This window comes from Acipenser ruthenus, chromosome 27, assembly GCF_902713425.1.
Source record: "Acipenser ruthenus chromosome 27, fAciRut3.2 maternal haplotype, whole genome shotgun sequence".
NCBI lineage: Eukaryota > Metazoa > Chordata > Actinopteri > Acipenseriformes > Acipenseridae > Acipenser > Acipenser ruthenus.
The window spans coordinates 24,620,656-24,639,042 of NC_081215.1; the positions used below are offsets into that span (position 1 = coordinate 24,620,656).

The 18,387-nt window shown below is 38.8% G+C and overlaps 3 protein-coding genes across 8 annotated transcripts in view; 2 read left to right on the plus strand and 1 right to left on the minus strand.

Moving 5' to 3' along the window:
- Positions 1 to 584: 584 nt before the first annotated feature.
- ddb2 (damage-specific DNA binding protein 2) lies at positions 585 to 7,336 on the plus strand. Its single transcript, XM_034053436.3, has 11 exons — positions 585 to 764; positions 1,024 to 1,196; positions 1,530 to 1,657; positions 1,923 to 2,114; positions 3,043 to 3,209; positions 3,796 to 3,895; positions 4,809 to 4,986; positions 5,378 to 5,523; positions 5,870 to 6,022; positions 6,255 to 6,300; positions 6,386 to 7,336. Exons 2-11 carry the CDS (start codon positions 1,043 to 1,045, stop codon positions 6,670 to 6,672), a joined length of 1,551 nt encoding a protein of 516 aa, XP_033909327.2. The 5' UTR covers positions 585 to 764; positions 1,024 to 1,042; the 3' UTR covers positions 6,673 to 7,336.
- A 65-nt stretch (positions 7,337 to 7,401) lies between these two features.
- acp2 (acid phosphatase 2, lysosomal) lies at positions 7,402 to 17,256 on the minus strand. Of its 3 annotated transcripts, none has more exons than XM_034053874.3 (11): positions 17,186 to 17,256; positions 13,701 to 13,796; positions 13,166 to 13,252; positions 12,916 to 13,068; positions 12,640 to 12,738; positions 12,319 to 12,408; positions 11,691 to 11,823; positions 11,425 to 11,513; positions 11,117 to 11,223; positions 10,014 to 10,189; positions 7,402 to 9,696 (listed from the first exon to the last, which is right to left on the minus strand). In XM_034053874.3, exons 1-11 carry the CDS (start codon positions 17,186 to 17,188, stop codon positions 9,560 to 9,562), a joined length of 1,170 nt encoding a protein of 389 aa, XP_033909765.2. In that variant the 5' UTR covers positions 17,189 to 17,256; the 3' UTR covers positions 7,402 to 9,559. The 3 variants fall into 3 exon arrangements, with proteins under 3 accessions (XP_033909765.2, XP_033909763.2, XP_033909764.2); XM_034053872.3 differs by lacking the exon at positions 17,186 to 17,256 and adding an exon at positions 16,416 to 16,759; XM_034053873.3 differs by lacking the exon at positions 17,186 to 17,256 and adding an exon at positions 14,236 to 16,372.
- Positions 17,257 to 17,354: 98 nt separating this feature from the next.
- Positions 17,355 to 18,387, plus strand: part of LOC117432245 (activating molecule in BECN1-regulated autophagy protein 1-like) — an 83,505-nt gene continuing 82,472 nt past the window's right edge. For all 4 annotated transcript variants that reach the window (XM_034053868.3, XM_034053869.3, XM_034053871.3 and 1 more), the window contains exon 1: positions 17,355 to 17,492. The gene's annotated coding sequence lies outside the window, so the exon portion shown is untranslated. The remainder of the gene's footprint in view (positions 17,493 to 18,387) is intronic.

Sequence of the window (18,387 nt, forward strand, 5' to 3'; positions counted from 1 at the left end):
TTTACACACACACACACACACACACACACACACACACACACACACACACACACACACACACACACACACACACACACACACAATCAGCCCCACATTATTTGCATTTATTATATTAGGTGCATATGTCGAATTGCATGTTGAGTTAGTATTCAATCGTTGTAATGTATTGCAATGCATTCACAATGTTGGTTGTTAAGAATTAGCAGAGCAGTTTTTGGCAGACTGTCTTGCACTTTAATGGGGTCTCATTGCGATACTTCTGAACATTTATTTTAATTTCAATTTGCTATATTAACCTAGACCACAATTAATCTGCTGTCTTCTGATCACTTGCTAATGACAAAGATGAGCAGAATTCCTGGGTTTAAGATCGGGGCGGGTCGGTATTGTACTGTACGGTATTTTGGACAGTACTTTTACTATGTACTACAATGGAATAGTACGTATTTTCTGAAAATCTGTTGATTCTCCCATGTGCCAGTGTGGGTAACATAAAATAATAATAATAATAATAATAATAATAATAATAATAATAATAATAAACATTTTGAATCAGCAATGCTGCAGTGCCATCTGCTGGACAAACCTATACCGCACCTTTCTGTAATGTTGTTAAACTTCCGGTCTGTAACAATCACAACATCCTCATGTATCTGTTGCCGCGTGTTAGGGAGCTGAAAGAGTCGAACATCGGTACATTCAAATTGTTATTGATCTGTAAGAACAATTACACACCCATGAGAAGAGGATTTAGGTCAGCGGGGGTATGTACGTACGTTGTTTAGAGAGTGGTTGTAATGTTAGATTTACAGAACGCTGTTAATGTACGGCAGCATGCAGTAGGCTTTTGAACTGATATTTGCTCATATAATAATAATAATAATAATAATAATAATAATAATAATAATAATAATAGTTAAATCATTACTTGCTGTGTGCGATGTAAGAAAGTTAGTTGTTTTGTAGCAGAAAAAGCCAATGCAAAGTTGCATACCGACACAGCAAAGCGTTTGCATTTTGCAGTGAATAATCTTGTCGAGGAATGGCGAAGAAAAAAATGCTATTGGCAGTACCTGAACCCGAGTGCAAGAAAGAGAGAACCGCTCCAGGAAGGAGGAAAAAGGAGGGACAGTGCCCAGAGGAACCCAGCTCCAAAAAACTGAAGGTGAATAAAACAAGGACACCCGGGAAAGCAGGTATTTTGAAATCACTGATCAACTTTTTCAAAACAGCTGTTAGTGTGCTTTGTTTGTTTGTTTTGGATAGTTGTCTTGAAAAGTACATGTAAAGTAATACTGTGTACACTATTAGTGCAATTGAAGTCATCATTTCAAGTAATTAAATGTGCAGGTCTATAACTTTATGCCTATAGCTATGTACCATGGTGGTACCGAGTGACCAAAAACCTTCTAACACTTATTTCTTGATGGCTCTAATCAACTGCAGTGGCATCAATTGATGATTGCTTGTATTGCCTTTACATACATTAGGTAGGATTGTCCTCAACAGATCATGTTTATTTTTTTCAGTTACAAGAAATAGACACCAAACCACTCCAGGATGCACAGAGTCTGCCCAAACAGCCAAACAGAGAAGCATTATTCATTACATTAACATGAATGCACTGGGGCAAAGCATTCATGCACAGCTGCGACAGGTAAAACAATTTCATTTGGTCTTTACTTTGCGTGTGCATTTTTGTTACATTACAACTTGGCAGCATCTGTTATGAAATGTAAACATTTTTCTATTTTACTATGATTTTGCCACATACAACCTGATCTACACGGTTGGTTGGTAAATTACAGATATGGGAATGCTGGACTAGATCCAGAATAACTGGTTTGGAACAAATGGGACTTTTGAGTGGGTGTTCGGCTTCTGGTCACCCGGCCTTGGTCACTCTGCTGTCCTTTCCACAGTGTCTCCAGCAGCCGTTTGTGCGCTCCCTGGCTTCCTACAAGCTCTTCCGGACAGCCAGCCCCTTCAACCGCAGAGTGACAAGCCTGGAGTGGCACCCGACGCACCCCAGCACCGTGGCTGTGGGCTCCAAAGGTGGAGACCTCATTCTGTGGAACTATGACGTGTTAAACAAGACCTGCTTCATCCAAGGGGTGAGCAAAAGAGCAGGGATGAAGCCAAGTATACAACTTTCTATGAAGTGCCTTTCACAGCCATCATAAAATACTTTTATTTTATTTTTTTTATCAATTCTAATCAATTAGCCTGCCGCTAGATGATATCTGAATTTTTAACACCCTGATTGAAACATTTTGTTTTTGTGTTCCTTGCTCTCCCTTCCAGTGATCAGTTCCATAAACCTTATGTGAGTTAATCGGAAAAATGATGGCCAGATTTGTAGTGTTGAGTTCAGCTACTGACTTGATTTAAAACATACTGAGTACGGTGATGATTTGCCTTGGTTTCGTTTATTACCACTCGCAGTATCATACTATAACACTGGAGACTTGGTTGCAACATTTCTAACCAGCTCTTCACTGTTTCACAACACCGGCCTCCACATTTACTCATTTCTGCTAAATACACCTGTAGTTAGAAATTCTTTGTTATATACTCTATTTATGTTGGCAGTAAGATGTTTAATAGAATAATTTCCCAGGGAATTGCAATAAAAGTTTCATCTAAGCATATTATTTTGAGAAGGCTGTGATTCTTTTATTTCATGCTTTGTGGCAGTGTTTTGTCAAAGAGTGATAATTGATCAGGACTGTGTGTCTTCATGTGGCCTGTTTTCTTTTATAGAATATTGTTTGCTCTCTGTTTTGTCATTTTGTATTAAATCGTAATGATTGCTGAATTAACTGTTGAAATGCATGTGACTGATAATATGAGAAGTTGATAGAAAGGGGGTATGCTCTTTGAATTAAAATAACAACCCCCTGCCCTGATATTAAATGGAGAATAAAGAAGGTTAGTCTCTTGTCCCTTTTCTTATGTGTGAATGTTTTAAGCCAGGTTGCAATTAGTTTTGTGTGTGATCTAATGAGCCTGCACTGTGTGTGTGTGTGTGTGTTGTTGCAGAAAGGAGCAGGAGATTTTATTGGGGGGATGAAGTTCAGTCCTACCAACCCATCCCAAGTCTACACCGCGTCTGGCGACGGCACTCTGAGCCTGCAGGAGTTTGGTGGTAGAACAGCTCAGATAATCTCAAGCACTTCAGACTGCTGGCACGATCACCATAATGTTTGGTGAGAAAATGTTAACCCTGCTGTAGTCGGAAAGATATTTTGGCGTGATCAAACAGGATGCGCCCTATAGCCTGGATGTCGCCGGTTCGAGTCCAGTATATTCCACTGCCGACCTTGAACGGGAGTTCCCGAGCGCTGCCTGGGAGGGGGGAGGGTTTAGGTCGGCCAGGGTGTCCTCGGCTCACCGCGCACCAGCGATCACTGTAGTCTGGCCGGGCGCCTGCGGGCTTGCCTGTAAGCTGCCCGGAGCTGCGTCGTCCTCAGACGCTGTAGCTTCGAGGTGGCTGCATGGTGAGTCTGCAGTGTGAAAAGAAGCGGTCGGCTGACGGCACACGTGTCGGAGGACAGCGTGTGTTCATCTTCCCCGCTCCCGAGTTGGCGCAGAGGTGGTAGTGGTGAGCCGAGCTTAAATAATAATTGGATATTCTAAATTGGGAGAAAATAATAAAAACTACTAAATAAAAATAAATACATAAACAAACACATTTATAATATTTACTTACAGAATGTGTAAACAAATATATATATAATATATCAAGATTGCTTTGTGTGTCTTTATCAGTTTGTTTGCCTCCCCCTGTTCCAGTTTGTGGTACTGCAGCCTTGACGTCTCCGCAAGCAGACAGGTGGTGGTGGCGGGAGACAACGTGGGAAACACCGTCCTCCTGAGCGCAGATGGCAAAGAGGTGAGATAGCAGGGTCAGATAGAGGGACCGTAGCCATCTGGCAGGCAGGGTTTCAAACAGTCAACTGTTACACTGTAGTTGCACTTGTATGTTCAGACCACACACAAGGTCTAAAAAAGTCTAAAGGTTCAATAACAACCACGTGAAGTAGCAAAACTTGTTGAACAGCAAGTGAACGACTAAAAAATAAGTTATATGAATAAACAAAAAGGGCGAAAAGGGGCTACATTTGAAGGTGTTTTGCTAGTCGTTGAAAGACTGTGCCACTTTCCTTGATCGCCTACCAGGTACAGTTTAAACAGTAGGAGTCTCAAACAGTAATACCCACAACATCTGCAACACTCTTCCTAACAGTGTTTGGAAGCACTGCAGGCCTTTAGGGAAACCGTGTATTCAAGGAGACTTGCCGATTTGTTTAAATGAGAGATTTGTAGGTATCTCATACCAGACCTTGGGTCATTTGTAATTCCAATTACAGCAGAATTGTTTGATAACATTGAAATTACAATTACAATGCTATTTGTGTTCAATTACAATTATGCTGTAGTAATTACAATTATTATTGCAATTACACTAAAAAGTAACAAACAACTGTATACTCTATTTTAAATAAAATAAATCACAGGTATAAATACAGAAACATTCTAAATAACTTTTATTTGTTTCAGACAAAAGGGGTTGCCAAAAGTGGTTGAAAATACAAGAATAATGATCGAATGACAAATAAATGCGTAACTGAACAGTAATTCTGTGATATAATTACAATTACAATCACCCAAGTGTGCCAAGGTTCAACATTGTAATTGCAATTAATTAGGACTTGCACAGTTACAGTTGTAATTGACCCCAGGCACTGCCTCATGTACACTAAGTGATTTCTGGTAACCAGTGCCTCTGTTTTAAACGGATGCAGATTTGGAATCTCAGACTGCACAAGAAGAAGGTGACCCACGTGGAGTTTAACCCTCGCTGTGATTGGCTGCTAGCAACGGCTTCAGTAGACCAAACGGTTAAAATCTGGGACATGCGGCATATTAAAGACAAGAACAGTTTCCTGCACGAGCTTCCTCATAATAAACCAATCAATTCAGGTGAAGAGAACGTGTTACGAGTGCATTTGTTTCTGTGTTTTTAGCACATTGTTTGCCTATTCTAATCAAGACTTCTTAGATAAACAGAAAAAAAAAAATCTATATTTCTTTTATATAAGTAATCCAATACTGTGAACTCACTCCTTCTGACCAGCTCCATATAAAAAACACAAAGCTCAATATTAACACCACCAATTTGTAGACAATGTGAAGTTCTCTATTTCACTCTGAACTTTACAGTGTTTTGGGGATTCTATTTAAATCAGTGAATACTTTTGTAAGAGCCTGTGCAAAGTAATTACACTAGAGTAAGATGTCGTCAGTATTTTTGTTAAAGCAGGGATCATCATGGTAACTGTGTCATGGTTCCTCTCATTTTGTTTTTGAATAGCCTATTTCAATCCCACGGATGGTTCCAAGCTACTTACCACAGACCAGTATGATGAGATCCGGGTATACTCCTCTGCTGATTGGTCTAAACCTCAGCACACTATACGGCACCCACACAGGCATTTCCAGCACCTAACGTCTATCAAGGTGAGTAACACAGAAAATACTGATTATTGTGGCCAATAATAATTACAGACAGCATGTTAATCAGTATATTAACTGTTAGCTATCAATGTTCTCAGTTGCCTGTTTTGTTTTAACTTTTTACTGCCCTGGGTATGTTCCCATACCTATTTTAATGCCTGTTTTCTCAAAGTCAAATATATTGGACACTGAGCAGCAAATGGTTAAAGCAACAGTATAATGAAACGCACATTGCATAATAATTTAGACTATTTCAAGCCAGCTCTGTTTTAAAGTGGTAAAACTGTGTACTGTAGATGACTTCACAACATGTTGTGCTGTGTGCATTAACATATCGAATGTTATTCAGGCTACCTGGCATCCGCTATATGACCTGATCGTAGCAGGGCGCTACCCAGATCTCCAGCACGCTGATGAGTTGAGAACCATCGATGTGTTCGACGCCAACACAGGAGGGCTCGCGTGCCAGCTGCACAATCCCAACGCTCCAGGAATCATCTCTGTAAAAACATTTTTCAATCAGTCCAAAAATATAATAAAGTAACAGAATTACTGCTGATTGAACAGAAAGAAGACCCTTGTGGTGGTTTTATATTCATTCTTTAAATAATTACTTTTAAACGCTGCATTTGTTGTGACATGGTGTGTTTTTATTTAAAAACTGAATCGTTTGTATGTTGGCGTGCCTCAGCTAGGAAGACCTATCTAATTATTGCTGACTTTGTTTTTTTTAGCTTAACAAATTTAATCCCATGGGAGACACACTAGCATCAGGAATGGGTGAGTTCCAAATTCCAGACTGTTGCGAGTGTTTGTCTGTACTTGTTTTTTTTGTTTTGACGACTTCTTCCGTTTCCGTTTTCAGGATTTAACATTCTGATTTGGAGCCGTGAAGAAATGGTGACCAGCAAGCAGGAAACTCTGTTGAAAATGATGCAAGAGCAGGGTATCGGGGCCGACACCTCCAGGGGACAGAGGGGACCTCAGCGGCGCCCCCGTGGGGAAGGTAGTGGAAACGCAGAACTGGGCAAGCTGAAAAAGAAGCTGGCCAGCCTGGAGTCAGCTGGAGTGAGCACCAAGACCAAGATCAAGACTAAGGAAAACACCAAACCACAGAAAGAAAAGCAGAAAAAGAAGCACTTGCAGGACTAAGAACGTGGTGCTAGGATTAGTAAACCACAGGTCTGGATTAGATCAGTTTTAGCATGGCTATGGAGACATGTTATCTAGTGGCAGTAATTGCTGGTTTAATCCAGACCACTGTCTGCATTCATTAATCATCACAGATAACACCCATACTTTAATTATTGTAAATAGACATTTATATGTATAAAATATGATATGCCAGCACATTCTGTATATATGTAGAGGATGATAAGCATTGCTTATCATCTGCTTTAAATTGCATTTTTGTAGTGTTTGACTACCATACGTCATTGTTGTTTTAAACTCACTCCTGTTTTACCTGTTGGAATATTGAGAAAGCTGTTGTTAAAATGCCTAATATATGAGAAGCAGTTGTAAAATTCTGAATGTAATGCCTAAAATGACGGGGGTGCTAATTAAGATTCCATCTGCACAATTTGTTCCATTGATAAGTGCAAAAATCCACCCCATGATTAGATGGGCAGGCTACCGTAAAAGGTATTGAGATTTACTGGAAAGGGAAAAACCTTTAACTGATTTGAATACCTGTATTTGCTTTGCTGAGGCTTTAGAAAAAGTTTATTTTTTTTGACAGATTTCTATATAAAAATGTTTGTAATAAACCCTTTAGACGTGGCCGTTTTAAACATTAAAAAAGCTTACGATTCTATGTGATCTTGTCTTTATTACTACAGTATATAATATGACTTGGCATGTACTTTTCATGTATACATCAACAGGGAGTCAAAAAGTGCCACATTGTACTTAAAATTCAAATAAATTCACATGTATAAAATGTTCAAAATGTCCAACCAAAAGATTAAATAAATGCTGCACTCCATGTGGTTATATTGAATATGAATTAACGGCAATACCATTGAAATCCTTTAGTTTCAGTCACGCATTTTTTCTTTACAGAACTATAGTAAGGATGTAATGCACATGACTTTGTAATCCAGTAGAACAATTGGGTCCCAAAGATCTGACTGATGCCAGTAAATGCAACGTATACAGTATGGCGGGGGGTTGTTCATATCCTCTCAATTTTCAACATGCAGGCAGTTTGGCACATAAAATGAAATTCCCAATCATAATCATGGACATTAATGCTTCCATTTTCACAATTAAAAGAGATATAATTCATTGTAAATGTATTTAATTTTATTTTAAAATTACAATTCACAAGCATGAAGATAAAAACCCAAACCATAAAAAAAAAAAAAATAATATTAATAATAATTAAACCCCTCTTCCCCTTACACATGCAGGGTTGAAAAGACTTGAACGATGTTGCAAAATTCTAGGCTCCCCAGAATAAACTGAAAGCTGTTGGTCTGGACTCTAGATATTCTGGTTTCTACTTGCTTTGGCTTGGCCAATTCATTGTATTATTTAGCAAATGCAATTCAACGTTTCCTACCACTCTCATATACGGTTTTGCTCAAGACAGATAGTGCTGTTGAAGTTATGAATCCTAGTATATCAAAGGCAGCCCCAGCTGTAAATATAGAATGCTAATAAATTAACTCACATTCCTGAATTAAAAAAAATGAATTAAAAATGTCTATTGAATTAAATTTATATTAACATGACTGTTACTATAGCAACACAAATGCATCTTTTAAGTAGGGTGCACTTCACTTACAATTAATCGTGGGTTAGCTTCCCTCAAGCATCATTTTGTGTATGGATGGATGGGGTGGGACTATTAACAGTGACTATATCCAGGGTCCTGCACATTAATATCTGATTCTTAATTCTGTCCCATGTTGGCCATGTTGAAACCAACATTATCATTGGGATTCATAAGTCGATTTGGGCACTAATCACAAACAAACTCACTGGGAAACAAAACCCTGTCAAGGTCAGTGTTTTTCTCAACAATAGCTACTGTCAAAGTCTTAGACCGGAATGAGCCCTATTTTAAAAGGAGAGGAAGGAGGTAGTAAAAGATGGTTAGAAGCGCACTCTTGTGGTAAAAAAAAAAGCATGTTATATTGAGCACAGAATGTGTTCTTCTCCAAAAGGTCTCCAAAGCCCCTTTCACACTGGCACTATACCCGGGTTCTGGCTATCTGGGTCATAATACCACGTGGGGTGAAACCGGGGTCCATGATGCGCTTTGACTGGGACTGAGCGAGACAAAATGCATGACGGCCGTTCGCAAGCCGACGAAATAAACAGCCACACCTGCGTGAAGGTTTCACTTCCGCATGGAACATTTTTGTTTATTTTGTGTAGCCCTATTTTTTTATTGATTGAGACACACTGTGAGCCAGATTGCAGCAAGAATGAAGAAACATTTGCTCTAATCAACATTTGGGCCGACAGTTCAATCCAGAGAAGCTTGGATGGAAGCGTCTGTAACAAGCTGCTTCCGAGGCATTGATACACGCATTGTGTACTTGCGTCTGTCACCCAGGTCAACCCTGCTTTATCAAAAGCAGCGTGAAATCACATAGCCGACCCGCATGACACCGGGTTCCGACCCGGGTAGGTTCCAACTCGGGTAGAGCATCCCAGTGTGAAACGGACTTCAGTCTAGACATTCGTTGCATTCAAAATTATAATTATTTGTTTTTTTTCTTCGTTTTTTTGTTTTTTTTTACACACAAACAATGCCACAGTAAGGACTGAGAGCATTAGTGGCTCCCAAAGAATTCAGTCCATGTGTTTGTCCTGCGACTATATATCAAGCATCCCTTTCTAGAGTCAACATAAATACTGTGGCACCAAGAAAGTGGAACTCTGAAAAAATACTATTTTTTTTTTTTTTTTTTACTTTGTGATTGCTCAATAACTTGTCTCGGCTCCCCTTCATTATGTCCTAGGAGAATTAAAAGTCATCCTCGCTCTCTGACAGTTCTTCTTTTCTGAGAAGTGTGAGTGACTGTCAGGATTGGTCTTCACCCTCGTTTATGACGTGGCGATACCCGTCTGCCTGAGATTTCTGCCGGCACAGAACAATCAGCAGAAGCAGAATCAGTAAAAAGAGCAAGCAGCTGCAAACTGCCAGACCCACGATCACTTCTGTTGAAAGAGAGCAAGAACATTGTCAAATCCTTTGATGTCAGTCTACAAAAAGAAAACTTTTTGCACAATCAGATCAGTTAACAAAGAGGAAACTTCACTGGGGTATTGGTTTCAGTGTTCTCTTCTATAATAACAGTGTTTGTTCCTAAATGTTACATTTAGTGATTTGGGGATTTTTTTTTTTTATACTTGTAATTTTTTTCTATTTCTCAGTCAATTTCAATACTAGGTAAGTGGGAATATATACTGGTGTACACAGTGAGCTTCATAATATAGAAGTAACGATGATCTGTTAAAAATCAGCTTTGTAGTACTTGTGTCTTGGAGTGTGCTGCCGATCTGACATTCCTTTGCCCAGTCGTCTGGAATGACGGACTTCGTGATCCTAATAAAATCCTCAAGTGGACAGTCCTGGGTACAGTTTGCCAGTTTCACAGGGTACGGATCTTTCCCGGTTTCGTTCCGATAGAACATCCCTACTGTGAAGGCCCTGAAAACAGAAACAAACAAATGGCACTTTAACTCTTTCAGTACGAAGTAACTTTACAGAAAGACTATAGAAAGGTAACCAATCACATAGTTTCAGCGTCTTGTACTGAAAAATAAATAGAACTGGCCAGAGATATGCATAAAAGTATATTACATAGTTAACCCGTCTGCGTGTTTCGAGTGGAGTTATCTCCCCAATGATACAAACGTTTTGGGTGGAATTATTTTTTCTAGACCTGTATACAGGTCTGCAGTGTTGAAAGAGTTAAACTCACACACACTCACACACACACGACTAGGGGATTCTATAAGCTCTGAAACACAGAAGTGAAGGGCCGAGAGAGTGCAACAGCGAAGACGCTAAACAGCTGATTCTTTAGATCCTTCTGTCGAGAGTGTGCAGGAAAGTCAAAGGTGAATATCAAGCGAATTTATAGAAATCTCATAAAAGAGCTGTGGTAAGCAATAACCTACAGTGACATTGGGGTTCTGCATGTTTCCACAGCCAATTCAAGAAAATAAATATGAATGCATTAGCATATTATATTTCAGTGTTGATTGTATTTCAAAGCAAGCACTGTACCGTAACTTTGGCTCTTCAAAACAGGCATTTCATTAAGGACTTAATCAAAGTGTTTAAACCTACATTTATTTAAAGTACATTTTTTGAAAGGAGAAAAAAAACAAATACAAAATTTGGACAATAGAATAACATGTAGCCAGATTTTCCAGGCAGTATCTTTCGGTACTGTGTACAGATGGCTGCTGCATACTTCAATCGTGCAACAGTCCCCGAGATGCAGAGAAGACTGGTCGCCAGAGTTTATCCAATGCAGCTGATCGTGTTGCAAGACTGAAATGTGAACCAGCCTTTACCCTTACATAGCAAACATGTGTTGATCACATCTGGAACTGCTTGAACACTTACCCATGATCTTCTTGGTACAGCTCAAAAATGTGGCAAGAAGCATAGGGGGCCTGTTTGCCGTTGTAAACGTCCAGCGCCAGCTGCAAAGCCACAATGGTAGTGTCGTGCTAGGAAACAAAAAGCAGGAGTCATTCAAACAAGCCCTTCCCTCTTTCACAGTTTGCTACTCTATCCACTCCCTGGGCTGTCACTTTCAAGGTGACCACTGGTAGTCAGAAGGTTCTCTTGAGTTGCAAAGGGGAAGTCATTTCATTGACAAGGATTGAGTGCTTTGTAAAAAAAAAAAGTGCCTTTAAAAACGGACTCACAGCTGAGTAGACCATCAGCTTCAGGGGATCAGTGGAGGGGGTACTGGAAGCTTGCGAGATATTTTTTACAATATGCCCCAGAAGAACACCTATTTGAAATGAAGACATGAAGTTAGCTTGTACGGGTGTATGAGGAAATAAAAATTAAAACTTTGCTTGATTGACCAAATGAAGACTTGAGCCTTCCTATGCAACATCCAGCAGCTGCTTTTCATTAAAGTAACCCCCCATGAAGCACAGTCCTCTACAAATCCTTCTGTTCTCACCTCCTTGGAGACGGGCCTTCTGTTCCCTCTTGTAGATCCCGAACATGAACTCAAAGCTAAAGTCCTTCAGCTTCTTTAACTTCTGCATCACCTCCAGCGTTGCCCAAGGAGGCAGTGTCATGTTATGACTTTGCTGGAAAATACAGTACTGAGCTATTATATATATATATATATATATATATATATATATATATATATATATATATATATATATATATATATAGATTTCATAGGTGAATAGGAAGTAAAACTCAGGACAACTGGTAAACGAACACCAGTGCTATACCAAACAGATCTAGAGCCAACATTGAAAATGAAAGTCTGTATTAATTAATTCAGTAAACTTTGGTGTTAATTAAACTTTTCTAGACTGTCTATTATTGATGCTTGGATATCACAAACGTGACACAGACAGAAGAGATAATTAAGCTAAGAAAGTATGGATGATGGCGTAGTAAAGTAAAGAATACTGACATGATCATTTATATGCAAAAAATGAATTAATAAACCACAATCCAAACTTTACTGTCATACAGTTTTAGATGCCATTGCTGGGTACAGTATTCTCAGTGAATGCCACAGACATTTGCAAACAGAAAAGAAGCTCAAAAAGAAACAGTAGACTCACCTCACAAAACAGAGTATCGTAGACGCTCCAGATTGACTCTACAGAAACATCCTTCAATCCAGTTTCATTGGCCACCATTTCCAAAAATTTCTGAACAAAAAAAAACAAGTTAATTAAATGTAAGTCGTGAAAGCTATAGACAGAGTAAATGTGGTCTTCCTATACTCGAAACAAACATGCTTATTTTATATAGCAACAATGCACAAGTATTTATCACAGTATTGCAACATGTAAGAAAATATATATATACAATGTAACTGTCATGTGTCAATCTGAACAATTTTCAAGCTTCAATCTGATTTTCAATAACCAGGCACTTACAATATTGTTCTTCGTCATGTTCACAAATGTCTCCGTTTTCTTAGTCTCGTTCATCAGGAGATTATAACGAGGACAGTTTGGCAATGGGAACCTCAGCAACTGAAACAACAGACATTTGGTTAAATAGTACACCCATCGTTTAAACAATATTATATATACATCTATTTTATTCCTCTCTGAAATTATGCCAGTGCTTCAATATGGGGCCCTGTGTGTTATTTCAGGAATCTATGAACACAGGGGCATGGGTGTAGAGAAAATATCCAGGTTCTTTACCATGTCTTCAGTGTCCGGGACAGTGTGGACTGGAATGGGTTGCCAGGTGATGTTTGGGTTGAAGACCTCACTGCCATTGGGAGGGTACAGTCCTGCTAGGTTGGCTTCAGCGCTCATCAACGTCCTGTCATAATCTGTGCTGCGAATCAAGATCTGGGTGGGACAGAAGAACACAATTACTATTGTCCTCAAGTTCTTCAGCACTTCATTAGCAGGTATTTCCAGCCTAGATCAACACTGCAGGAGTTACCTCTCTCCGACTGTAGGTTTCATTAAGAAACCCCCGGTATCGTCTTCTCAGAGTCTGTCCCAGCTCGAAATGCTGCCTCATCCCCACCTGAACAATACAAGAGAAACACAGGACCTTAACTAGAACATCATGTCAGTTCTTTCATCAAGCAGTCTGTTTACACCATGGGAGTCCAATCACGGTCCTGGAGGGCCATTCTACTCCAGGTTTAACAACGAAATAATATACTTAACTACTTCAGGGTCTGGATGGAGGTTTAATTGGTTCAATTAATAACATTTAAAACAGGGTTGGAACAAAGACTAGAAGCGGAAGGGCCAACTTTGGCCAACTCTGGTTCATGGCAATGCCTAAACACAATCATGTACAGTATGTAATATCTGATCAAAATAATTCAAATAAAGGTCTAGGAGACAAGCCAGAGACAACAAAGGAGAGAGGTAAGCCATATAAAGGCACATTAAACAAGACCTACAGTAACCAGGGTGTTTATAGTGTATATTGTTGTATTATCAGGGATTGTGCCAAGACTTACTTGGGTGAGCTGTCCAAATCCCTGAGGCCAGGCACTCTCCTGATGGGGATCAGTGGGAAAGGTTCTGACAGGGGATCGGTCACCATGACGATAAAGCTGAAACAAAAACAGACAAACCACTACAGCTAACCACAATCAGTGTCAAAGGTCAGAACAGCCTGGTCCTTACACAGGAGTGCACATGTACTGCAGCATGTTCTACAATGACTAAGCAATCCAAACCAGACCCTGGCTAGGCCAGCTTTGAGGAATGAACTGGGCTGCTCCTACTGTATGTGACCCTTTAACAACATTGCATAAAGCCATTTTGTGACATTTCCTGTTTTAATAAACTGTATTCTGATCCGACTGCATCAAGTTTCTTTTTTTGTTGAACATCCCTCCAATTTTCATTGAACTTTCTTTTGCTCTTTAAAATGTTAAGGTAAACAGATTTCTAGTCCCATTCTTACTCATCAGATACATATACTTATCTTTATTAATAAAGTCCAAAGCATATAGCCTATATCGCACACATGACTGTAAATATAATTACCTGTATTTCCATTCCTGGGTGCTACCTCTGGGATCAGTCTCCCAAATATCCCAATATTATTCATGATTGGTGCACGTAGAGGAGCAACACCATAGCAATAGATCGTAGATCAAATTTCCATTCTTTGTTATTGTTTAAAAAGAACAAAGTTAAAAACAGAGCAACGTTTCGTTTAGATGGCCTTCATCAAGCATTTTCTTTAAGTGCAGCAGCGCACAATAGCACACTCAAAACTGAGCACCATGGAAATACTGCTGTACCGCTAGGCTAGTAATGCACAGTATCACATACTGCATTAACCATTGTACGAAAGTGTAGGAGGTATACAGTTAAGGTTTTAAGAGGAAGCAAAACCAGTTGCTCAACGAGCAAGCAACATGACCAGACGAAGACACAATCACATGCCAAACTGATCTGGCATAACATCAGAACTTGTGCAGTCTTACTGCAATCACATGTCAAGAAGAAAATTACTATTTCATGTGGTTTCTGTAGGGATGTTGCATGTGATAGGGCTCACACAGTTTATAAGCATGATAGATAGTTTTGTTACCTAATCACTTTTCCGGTTACTTAAGTCCATTCTTGTAGAGTTTAATTAGCTTTAGATAAATATCCAATACTGTGACTCACTCTCTGATCCTTTATCCTCCTTGCTACACAGAAGGGCAACAATCACTGCATTTATCTCAAGAGCTTTAATATGACACTACATTAACTGAAATTAAATCCGATAAAGCAGTAATTCATTGCTATGTGTCATTTCCCTCAAATTTGAGGCTCAGAAGTGCTATATGTCTGCTCAAGGCAACCAATGTGTGATTCACAGTAGTCGGTATTAAAGGAGATTAATTGTCACTTTACAAAGTAGGACCAACGTTCTTCATCATTAGTTCAAAGCCAGTTTCTGAATGGCTTTCCCTTAAGAAACTGTAAACAGTACCCGGTCACTATTTAACTTATGCTGAGAGAAACTTACTGTTTGGTAATCACTGTTGCTGTTAAGTACTTATAAGGTGGATTCAAGTCTATAACCTTAACAAAATCCATGAAGTGCAATCCTTACAATAAATAGCAGTTTATATGAATAAGGGTTGGGATTATCATGAATGGATGATTACTGTATTGTTGTGCATGTCAATTCAATACTGCACAAAATACTGTATAACTTTCCATTTGGATTCCTGCGACTCTTGCAACGTGTGTTGCATAAAAAAAACAGCAAAGCCTGCCAAGAAATGACCTGGGTAATCACTGGATATCATCACCACCAATAGAGGTATACTGTACGGTATAGTTTATTTATTTATTTATTTTTACCACTTCCACCCCACGGTTTCAATGTTTGCATTTGAAAAATGCACAAGTTACATCTGTCCGACCACGGAACAGTTTCGTTAAACAAATATTCTTAACCTAGAACATATGTTATGAACCGTGGCCGAAATCGGGCAGTTGCCGAAGTGTCCAGTTGCAGCGGGCAGATGCCGAATTAGCTTCGAATTTGATGTCATTTCGGCATCTGAACGGCATTTCGTCAGCTGCCCACAGCCACTCGAGCCGATGGCGAAGAAAGCACTTATAGTTTGTTTTATTCATTAAAATGCACCCGGACTAAGCCAAAACCCGCTGTACTGAGCATTTAAAGGGGTCCTAAGACCGACACCAATCGATTCCTCCTTGTCCCACAGCTTACATGGGGGGTATATTATAGATTTAATCATACTGTGCTAATACTGTATTGTCCTACAACAAAATTGTTCATGCAAATGAGTTGTACAGTACTTTAAACAAGTATACTAATACATGTCAGTTTGTATTTACAATACATAAATCCATGTTATTCGACCAAGTACAGGATAGCGTCTTGTAACCGGTTAAAGGAATTTTAACATTAATCAAGTAAACAGTTGTTTTCATATGTCAAAGTATTAGGCTATTTAACCTGCTTATTTATTGAGAAAAAAAAATCAAATTCAAGCAGGGACCCTAGATAGTCAAGTAAAAAACACATATATTTGCTTATCTTTAATGCTGAAACAAAACATACGGAATTAGATAAAAGCATCTGGGTTTCTCCACTGTACAGTGCATAGCTTAATCCACGTATACTCTGAAATTGCTAATCCACTGTCAGGTAAACTGCACAATCATCATCTAAAATGATATGAGCGACTTACCAACGTGACAAATTTCAAGTGCTTTTCCCCGACCGCTGTATTTACAATGGCTAATATTACAAATAAAAACAGAAAAAACGGTCCGGAACAGAAAAACGGACAGGGTATTCCATGCGCCATTATCAAACACCAATCCGGAAAACATAACAACCCGGTATTGCAATTGGAGTGGGAGGGGCGATTTAAACAAACCAGAAGAAAGTCAACGAATAATCGGCTACAAGATTGTGCCACATTTGTAGTGGCAAGTACATCAAAGCCAGATTAATATGCAGTACAACTAAACTACGCCGGTGTGGAGAACGCGACGTTTAACCTTGAGGGGGAAACTGCGTACCACAGCAAAATAACATCACATCACGGTTGCTAAGGAAACCGATGTATTTACAGTAAATCACAATTTGCCATATCAATAGTTATATTTTTTATATGTAAAAAAATTATAATTATAATAATTATAGTATTACACTGTAAAATATTTACGCTGCAAAAGTTTAAGAAGAAATTGGGACTTTTGCAGTGGAATTCATGCACCCGTCTGAGACTAAATGTTTGCGTCAAAAGGTGTAACAACAGAGAAATTATGTTAAGGTAAAGCATACTAGAGTACTGCGAATCCCAGAACGGTATGATAAAGCAAAAAACATGACATGGTAAACTCCAAACCATCATTTATATGGTATTGTCCATGTTTAGTTTTATTTTATAATAACATATATATATATATGTCAACCTATGAAAATAAAATTATAATCAACAACAGAACAGACCATTCAGAAGTAAGCAGTAGAGGCGGACCTCGCGTTCTCATCCGTGTTTTCTGCTCTCGATTAGCAACGAACCCCAGCGACTCGGCGCTCTGTTACTGTCTGCCTATTTGAATGTATTCAGTGCTGTGTTTTCCACAAGCTGTAACCTGAATGCTTTTTAAGAAAACAGTTTTAAAAATCGGCAAGGGAGACGATATTAATATAGTTGATATACATAACTGTAACCCCTTTCGAGCCAATTATTTTATCTAGGATTTCCAGGTATCCTGCGTCTTGCAGAAATTGCAACAGAAAACACAGAAATAAGGTAGGCCGAGGCCTTTGGGTGGGTTTATTTAATTTCCTTTATTTTTTTTTTAATGCATCCTGGTAAATAATGTGTTTTATACCGGGTACAACAGTGCATTGTTGACTGCTACGAATGTGATGTATTTTTTCGTTTAATATTCGGTTGATGGGAAGTATTTATATTTAGCTTTATTTTTGTGTTGACGTGAAGTTTTTTTTTTTTTTTTTTTTTTTAAAGAATCAACTGATCGCCAACTATTAAGTTTACTTAAGCCTAATGTTCGCATTTACGTAAATGGCAGTTTAAATGGTAAATGTGTTTATTAATAGACGTAATGTTTGTGTTTGAGACCAGTTGAAAAAGGGAGGTACACAACTCATTATGAAATACTGAATACAAAAACCTGCTGTATTTTATTTGTATTCCTTCGTATTTAATTCCAGTTCGGCCTGTTTTCAACCACGCGTTTAACTGTTTGTTTCTTTTTTTTAAGACCGTGTTTGGTTTATTTCCTCTTAAATTAAAACGAATGGCTGAAGTTTACATTTGCGTACTGCAGGGCTAAACTCGCCAGTTGGTAAAATTGATCAATTGGCATCCACCCTCGTACTTCGGGCAACACATTTTGGCCTTTGTGTTGTTGATAATTTGGGGCCAAATTTAACTCAAAAGAGCCATGTATATTGGGGTCGTTGAAATAGTGTTTGTTTGTTTTGCATGGTTTTTATACTAGCCTTGCAAGTAATGCGACTGTTTCAATAACAACATCCTCATCATCAGAACATCATCATCATCTGTTTAGCTGGCTTCTAGCGACCAGAGTTATGGTGATCAAATTAAAATGGATATATTTTCTTTGGGATTTTGTAGTGTACAAATATTACAGGGATTACATACATTTTGTATGAGGTTG

Excerpts from the sequence above, each read along its gene's own strand:
- ddb2 (XM_034053436.3), top strand. The coding sequence starts at position 1,043 with ATGGCGAAGAAAAAAATGCTATTGGCAGTACCTGAACCCGAGTGCAAG. Across the intron at positions 5,524-5,869 it reads AGCACCTAACGTCTATCAAG|GCTACCTGGCATCCGCTATA; the intron begins GTGAGTAACACA and ends AATGTTATTCAG. Across the intron at positions 6,023-6,254 it reads ACGCTCCAGGAATCATCTCT|CTTAACAAATTTAATCCCAT; the intron begins GTAAAAACATTT and ends TGTTTTTTTTAG.
- acp2 (XM_034053872.3), bottom strand. The coding sequence starts at position 16,535 with ATGGCGCATGGAATACCCTGTCCGTTTTTCTGTTCCGGACCGTTTTTT. Across the intron at positions 13,797-16,415 it reads ACTTGAAATTTGTCACGTTG|CTTTATCGTCATGGTGACCG; the intron begins GTAAGTCGCTCA and ends TTTTTGTTTCAG. Across the intron at positions 11,514-11,690 it reads GAAGGCCCGTCTCCAAGGAG|GTGTTCTTCTGGGGCATATT; the intron begins GTGAGAACAGAA and ends CATTTCAAATAG.